The following is a 7,384-nucleotide window of genomic DNA, read 5'->3' as shown; positions in this document are numbered from 1 at the left end:
CAACGGGAGGAACATCATACATGTGGTTCTAGATGACCTCCTTTGCTAAGCAACAAGCATGAGGTAACTAAGGAAACAACCAAACTTGGTGAACAGCTTACGGAGTTAATAGCGTCATAACTGCGGAGGAATATACTTTATACAAGCACACTACTGCGATGCGGACTGCAAGGTCACCAACGTCTTTGAGGCGCTCGGCTGTAATGCCAAAGACCGCGAATATGTGGAAGAAATTCAATCTGCAGTGACAGACATCGAGGCTGACAACTCGTCACCGGAAGATCTGCAAGTTTTCATAAAAAAGCTCGCCATCGGCGATTTCAAAAGTACGTGGTTTGAGCTATGCCTGAACTTGACATCAGAAACTCATGGAGAAATAGATACTATGAAGCGATGAAGTGGAAAGTTACTGGAGAGTTAAACGACTTCAGAACCAAATTCTGGCGAATGTGGAAGAGCAGGATCACATAATGGCGGAAAACATGCAAACCGCCTTCAGATACTGTACCCGCTCAAGAACGCGAGCCGCAGAAGTGCAGGTGAGTTCGCTTATAATTGTGTGTTTTGCGCTGGTTAACACCGCAATAGGTATCGGAAGTGGACAAAATTATGCTTCCAAGCATGAAATACAGTGCAGGTAGCACGATAAAGTCTGCAGCTTTACATCTTGCGCATAGTGGGCGCTCTTACAACTTGATGAAGAGTGACGAAAAAGATATTGTCTGGTAATTCGAGCATGAGCACGTTATACAATTGATGTATGCTAAAATCTATCTTATAGCATGGGGCTGAACTCAATTCTTGACCTATCGAGCAACCGTGCCAGCAAAACGTCGCAAAAAGCGCTTTTTACGGATGAAGCTTGGAAAAAGCTAAAAGAAAGTTTTATGTCAATGATCCGATCCCTGAGTTACCAGCAGATATCAAAACGGCCCTGAAAGATATAGAGAAGGTAGTCGTAGTTATGGAACAATTAGCAGATGACACTATATGCATGGATCTGTAGATTGCCAGCAATGACGCCGCAGAAGCATACAAGGTTGCATTAACCAAGCAACTTGAATATGCGTTGACTAAAGTAGAGAAATATTTTCAAGTGTTCCAAAAGCAAGCTATCCGACTCTAACATGGTTTAGCTTAAAATTGCTATGCAAAAAAAGATCGATTTTGCAGCCTGAAATGCGAAAATCTGTCACCGAAGAGGATTTCGTCGGGAAGGTCTGGAGCCCCGTAATGGAAGCTATGCTGGAATATGACTATTTGAATATAAAATGGTGTGCATCACTTAAAGCTTAAAGCAAGGCAATAGATATTGTGGCTAAAAAGCAAATTGAATTCATTAGGGGAGATTCGGTTTCTGACCATTCGACCGCGGCACGAAAGAACTCGCACGAAGGAGAAGGAATAACGATGGGAGACAGAGTGGACATGAGGGTTACAATGGAGGTTGACGGAAAGCATTACGTCCTGCTAAACAGTGAGTACGCCAGCAATGTCCCCGGTGCGGACAAGTTTTTTCCGATCATTGAAAGGTGTTGCGAGAAGGAAAGAACATTATGGACAATATATGCGGTCGGAGAAACGTCAGTACAAAGGAAATCATGCGGACAATAGCACCAACTTTCCAAGCAAGTGGGTTGGACGGAGAGGTGATGGCATTGACGTTGCCTGCGCGAGGTCTGTACGCGGCACAAAGGATAGAATCCGTTCCGATACCCGATTCTTCTGGCAACCCAAAGGATTTGCGAAAATGCATCCGTACATTACTATATCTGAAGGTGAATTGCGTTGTTAGACTTGCCTCAGTATTGTGCTAAAAAATCATAGCATCATGTGATAAAGAATGCGCGTTTATTGGAAAACTGCGTGAAGAAAGAACTGCGCATGTCAAGGTTGAAGAGTGCTTGCATGCGAAGATCACCGTCTCCAAGATCAGATGAAGATAAAGCTCATAAGCCCGACCAATGGACGCGAGTATCATGGTTTCCACCGAGTAAAAGAAGCCGCAGCCCGATAACCATACCACTGGACCTTCTCTGATCACTTTCCTCGACTGATACCTCTCATGAGACCGTTTAGGACTTCTTGTCACTTCTTTTTTCTGTCATTTTTTATTCTTCGCCTTCTGTATCTGTATGTTGTAATTATGTTTACGCATGACGTATATGTCTTTAAAGTGTTTATCCCTCCTTCAACATGTCAGCTTCCCTTTATGCGCTCATCTTTGGCTTTTATACTCAATATCACTATGTTGTTGAGGATTCTAAGTTGGTTAGCTAATTTCTGGGACTGGATTTCAGTTGCCCGCGAATGTTTATAAGAGAAGCTAGGCTTTCTAAGCGGCGAGAAAAGAATGTTATTCCGAAAAGCTTCAATTCGCGAGCACAAAAATAGGAGCATGAAAAGCCAAGCAAAGTTGAAAGTTCCCGCGAAAGGTCAAGAGGACTGAGAGCAAAAAAAGTTCGGATAAACGCACACCAAAAAGAAAAACCCGGTAGCAATGATAGATGCTATGAGTCGATAAGTATCGTGAGACGGTTGATATATATATTACCAAGCCACTCCCATTGATTTTACCCGCTGGAAACTGATTTACTTAAGCCTGTAGCCCTGGATACTACATATACCATCTGTATGTAGCATCCGTGCTGAGAATTGTTTAGTTCTATAGATAACGTAGAAAGACTCCTGAAATAAAGCGTATATCTATACTGTCAATTATATGTGATTTAATTAGTTAGATACTTTTCTGCTGTCCTTTCTAATACCTATCCTTAGTTCCTGCCAGATACACTAGAATCTTGTCATCTGATCATTACTCTGCTAGATATTAAGTATGATGATTCCAACAAATGCATACTCTCCGATATTAACATATGTCTACCAAATGGCCTATTGATCCTGGTAAAATCATGTATTTGCAATTATAAAACGTATATTGTTTCCTCTAAACTCAATTGTTTTCGTCAACAACCAGGGATTAGTAGATACACGATCAATCCTCATTGTAAAGTTAGCAGCCTCCTAGTGTCTGGTTATATATGTACAGCGATAGTACTGCAGGTACATGAAGTGTTTGATTATTCCAGAGTGTGGACGAAACATTCACGAGACTCTCAAGTTAGTTCTTTCTGGAAAAAATAGGAACTATTGCGACTAAGAAATCCCTCTAAATAGCTGGAATGATGCAAATAGCTGTATACGTTAAGATGTTCAGACACAACAGCACCACAATTTGGCTAGCACATCAAGACATCTATGTTTCATACAAAGTTGCCGCATGATTGACATTGTTATCGCATTTGACAGCATCCATATCGTAACACTACCTATTTCCATACTATCTAAATTGCAGAGGCTACACCCCGATAGTTTCCACTTCGTTGACACACAGTATACGAGTCTCAAAGGATTTACCTGACAGCTAGTAAGTAACTAATACCACACGTAAATGCAAGATAGGCCGTTTACTATCGTATTGGCTGTAAATTTTGACACGCAAAAATCAGTGCTGGTCGCGAATATTTTAGTCAATCGTGTACAGTAACCATAATATGTCGCCTGCTTAGAAATCAAAATATCGCACTCAATCAACTACCCTACGAATCTGTACACTCTTTCCGTATAGTAATGTCGCCCCCAGTGAAAATTGATGTCGCATTTTGTCAAAAATCAAATTTGCGTTTCCCAAAAATAGGTGCCGTGCGCTTACAAATCAGATATCGCATAACCAGAAAGTTTTTGTCGCTCACTGAGGACTATATTCCAAAACGGATAACCAATTCTTCTATGAAGATGGACAAGGCAACGTCGTTGATTAATATGGCAGGCCTGAGCCTATCGATTATCTTGTAGACGAGGAGACGTACACCCTTGAAACAGTGAGCTCACACTCGCAGTATTTGTGCAATATGCCTCGTGAGAGCAACCGTTGCTATGTTGCTATGCAAACGGATGAACTAAAGGACGCAGACCTTCGCATGAGAGAAACTACTGTTAAGCGAGAGAACACGCTCTACTTAGACCAGGACAAGGTGACATTTTTTAAATTGATGTTTGAGAAGGTTCTGAGCGCATCAGCTGCTGCGCGAAGCAGACGGGAATCCGTGTTCGTATGGCGCAGAGATGGGCCACACAACATGAAAAGGACCCTGACAGCATCTTTAAAAAGCATAAAAAGAACGGCTGCCCACGTATTCTCACTGAGGAGCATAAGAAGGTCATCTTAGAGTATGTTGATGAGAACCCTTCAGTTGTGCTACAACAGTTAATGGAGCGGCTGCTTCAGAAGTTTGAGGGACTTGAGGTCTCGAAGAGCACTCTCTATGAATTCGTGAGGACGCACTGCAACTTGACACCGAAAAAAGCCCGCTTCCAACCTGTGGACAGGAACAGCGAGGCTAAGATCCAAGAGCGCCTTACCTGTTCATGAAGTTGGCTCTCACGAACGACTTCGTGTATACCACCTGATACATTCGGGCATATAAGTCTTTTTGTGCATACCCGCACTGTAACACACACGATTCCACCCGAATGATGGTCGACGTCGCTAAGGCAATGATTTATTAACCGACCAAGGTGCGACACACCCTTCCAATCTCAATAAACGAGTACGAAAGAGTCTCAAAGGATCTTCCTAACCACGACCACAACCACCACCAACCAATTCTTCACTGGCGATGCTTTGCCGAGCCTGACAAACGTAATGATGAACAAGACCATGTTAGTTTAGAATAGTGAGTGGTGGATGAAGAATGGAGTTGATTATTGCCAAATACAGTAAACTATACCGGATGCTATTAGCATCGTTCGCAAAGTTAAACAAGACATTGGACTATATGGCGAAGTTCTCATCTGTAGCCATTACTCAAACTACTATTTTAGTAATACTTTTATGCAATCACTACACAGTGGAGCATCTTCTTTCGGTCCATATCACTGAGCTTGTGTCAATAGTAGAAATAGCCAATGCGGCACTGCTTTAGAGCGATAATGAAGATGTGACAAACAAAGTTATGTGATAAAATATGCGTCTACAATAAAATGCACATGAAAGAAAGAAACTTGGAACAAATTTTGCCACCAAATGGCATGTGGTGCCTATACCAAAGCTATAGCGAAAATAAGCAAAATCAGAAAAAATAGAACTTTGAACCCCACGTTCTCCACTCCAGAAAGCCCACAGCATTCGGCAGACACCATGGCTTCACACCTTGAAAGCATTTTCTCTGGTGACCTACTACATGATCTCCCACGACTTGCAATTTTTCCTCCGATTGTCCCCTTTGGCGGTGATAGCCCCTTCGACACCACGTTCATCCAGGATACCATCAATCATATGCCTACCAAAAAGGCACCTGGTATTGACCATCTGCGCAGCGAAATGCTCAAACCTATCCAGCATCTATTGGCACCCTTGCTACTTGAACTCTTCCGCCGCTGTTGGCGCTGGTCTTACACCCCACACACCTGGCGAATAGCTCAAGTCGTTCCAATCTATAAAAAAGCCTCCCCAACAGATGCAAGTAATTACAGACCTATCAGTCTTCAATCCTACGTAGAATTCTGGAACGGTGTATCGAACCAAGTCTGCTCACTTCTGGCCCATCCCTGGACATAGTGCAAGGCGGTTTCCGGAAACTACGCGGTACCCTTGATCAGGCTTTATGCCTCGCTGAGATCTGCCAATTACTACGTATGAACCACAAAATCAACCCGGTCCTGGCATTCCTCGACATAAAGTCCGCCTATGATACAGCTAACCGCAACCTCATCTGGGCATCCTTATAACACTATGTCTCTCCTCCTCTGTTAGGCCTTCTGCGCAACCTCTTTGACGACGTCCAAATCGAGGTCCTACTGTTCAATGCTTCCTCCCGCCGTTTCGCCCCGCGAACCGGGATACTGCAAAACTCGATCCTCTCGCCATACTTATATTCAGTATATATCAATGATCTCCCATCCCGCCTACGGGCTGGATCCTTTGCGCACAGCTTACCACTTCCAGAAGCCCTACCGCTACTAAACTGTTTACTTTATGCGGATGATGTCGTCCTCATTGCCGACCAACATAATATGGTCGAGTTGCTCCAAACATGTGAAAATTATAGCCTCCAAACTGGTTACAGATGGAATCCAGCGAAGTGCGTCATCCTGGATAATCACCCAAATCCCATCGACTACAAGCTCTACAGCCAGCCTCTTCCACGTCAATCATCCTTCGCATATTTAGGTATCCCGTTCAAACCCGGTGGCTTTCTTGATCCACAAGCGCTTGTTCACCATGACTGCTCCAAAGCTATCGCCACTATGAACTTCCTTAACTCCATTGGGGTCAACCTGTCTGGTTTCTCCAAACTTCTATCCTCCAGATTCTATGCTCACATCGTCCGCCCACAACTAGAATATGGCCTTGCTATTAACACGTTCTGTAATTCGGAACTAAAACAACTTGAAGACACCCAGAACAAATGCATGAGAAAAATATATGGTACCCATGACCGTTCATCTCCCAAGGTGATCTTACATATTGCGAATCTCCCCACCATGGTCGAACGAGTCCACATCCTCCAAGCCCAGTTCCTCTTTCATTCCTTAACTGCATCAGAAGATACGCTCCTCGGCTATTTACTCCCTCATGTGAAACACCGTAGCAATCGCCAATGGACTACTCTTTCAAAAACTGCACTATGGCGACGAATATATGCCCTCACTGAATCCCTGACCCCTCGTACATTTCACTCAGTTAAAAAAGACTACTTACTACAAAGACTCATACAACGAATGCATGCATCCGCTGGCGTCTAGGTTGGTTACCAGGAGGTAAACCGCGGCCTTGTCCTAAGCATCCAAACAGCCATCTTACCCGCACGCACGATATCACATGCCTCCACATGCACCAACGCTTATGTCTCCCTGCTTTCATCCCCGATCCATTGTCCTTCCTTTTCAACCAACTCCCCACTACTACCGAATCCCTCCACGATTGACTGCCGTTTGGCGTCATCGATGGCCTATCCTTTGTGCAATTCTGGACGAAGTCGACCAACTCCATCATGGGCGACCTTCCCCGACTCAACGCTCCTTTAGGCCAGCGATTCATCCACTGACTAGAAGATCTTCACTATCCTTGTTTCCCATCCCTCTCCCCACTTATATATTGACATTTTTTACCCTTCTCCCGAAAGGGTTTTTTAGTCCCTCCTTCCGCTAGATCTTGTCCGGGCGGTACAGATTGCGCTCAATAGGACATAAAAAGAAATAAAAGCCGTCACCTTTCACAAAAAAAAGGCAATGTCGAGAAAAGAAGGCGGTGTGTCGAGAAAAAAGGCAGTGTCGAGAAAAAAAGGCGGTGACAGGCTCTTTTTTTCTCGACATCCTTTCG

The 7,384-nt window shown here is 43.9% G+C and overlaps 6 protein-coding genes across 6 annotated transcripts in view; all 6 read left to right on the top strand.

Annotated features, from left to right (window-relative positions):
* The window catches only part of VTP01DRAFT_1779 (uncharacterized protein), a gene marked incomplete at both ends in the record, with an annotated part of 1,088 nt that extends 691 nt beyond the window's left edge, over positions 1-397 (top strand). Inside the window, 2 exons of the mRNA XM_069380166.1 lie at positions 113-326; positions 381-397. Of these exons, the coding sequence (XP_069238203.1) occupies positions 113-326; positions 381-397 (231 nt within the window). The remainder of the gene's footprint in view (positions 1-112; positions 327-380) is intronic.
* Positions 398-482: 85 nt separating this feature from the next.
* On the top strand, positions 483-1,126 carry VTP01DRAFT_1778 (uncharacterized protein; the record flags this gene model as incomplete). The annotated part of the gene is made up of 5 exons (XM_069380165.1): positions 483-539; positions 589-725; positions 782-832; positions 880-952; positions 1,007-1,126. 5 exons carry the CDS (start codon positions 483-485, stop codon positions 1,124-1,126), a joined length of 438 nt encoding a protein of 145 aa, XP_069238202.1.
* Positions 1,127-1,179: 53 nt separating this feature from the next.
* VTP01DRAFT_1777 (uncharacterized protein) lies at positions 1,180-1,940 on the top strand (the record flags this gene model as incomplete). Its single annotated transcript, XM_069380164.1, has 4 exons — positions 1,180-1,274; positions 1,344-1,477; positions 1,533-1,778; positions 1,843-1,940. The coding sequence occupies 4 exons, from the start codon at positions 1,180-1,182 to the stop codon at positions 1,938-1,940; spliced, it is 573 nt and encodes a 190-aa protein (XP_069238201.1).
* Positions 1,941-3,911: 1,971 nt separating this feature from the next.
* Positions 3,912-4,432, top strand: VTP01DRAFT_1776 (uncharacterized protein; the record flags this gene model as incomplete). Its single annotated transcript, XM_069380163.1, has 2 exons — positions 3,912-4,034; positions 4,097-4,432. 2 exons carry the CDS (start codon positions 3,912-3,914, stop codon positions 4,430-4,432), a joined length of 459 nt encoding a protein of 152 aa, XP_069238200.1.
* Positions 4,433-5,200: 768 nt separating this feature from the next.
* Positions 5,201-5,790, top strand: VTP01DRAFT_1775 (uncharacterized protein; the record flags this gene model as incomplete). The annotated part of the gene is made up of 2 exons (XM_069380162.1): positions 5,201-5,525; positions 5,621-5,790. 2 exons carry the CDS (start codon positions 5,201-5,203, stop codon positions 5,788-5,790), a joined length of 495 nt encoding a protein of 164 aa, XP_069238199.1.
* Positions 5,791-6,075: 285 nt separating this feature from the next.
* On the top strand, positions 6,076-6,807 carry VTP01DRAFT_1774 (uncharacterized protein; the record flags this gene model as incomplete). The annotated part of the gene is made up of 1 exon (XM_069380161.1): positions 6,076-6,807. The coding sequence occupies one exon, from the start codon at positions 6,076-6,078 to the stop codon at positions 6,805-6,807; it is 732 nt and encodes a 243-aa protein (XP_069238198.1).
* Positions 6,808-7,384: the final 577 nt, after the last annotated feature.

This window comes from Rhizomucor pusillus (genome assembly GCF_041956525.1).
Source record: "Rhizomucor pusillus strain CBS 183.67 unplaced genomic scaffold VTP01scaffold_11, whole genome shotgun sequence".
Taxonomy (NCBI): domain Eukaryota; kingdom Fungi; phylum Mucoromycota; class Mucoromycetes; order Mucorales; family Lichtheimiaceae; genus Rhizomucor; species Rhizomucor pusillus.
This window is presented reverse-complemented; position numbering and strand designations above follow the sequence as displayed.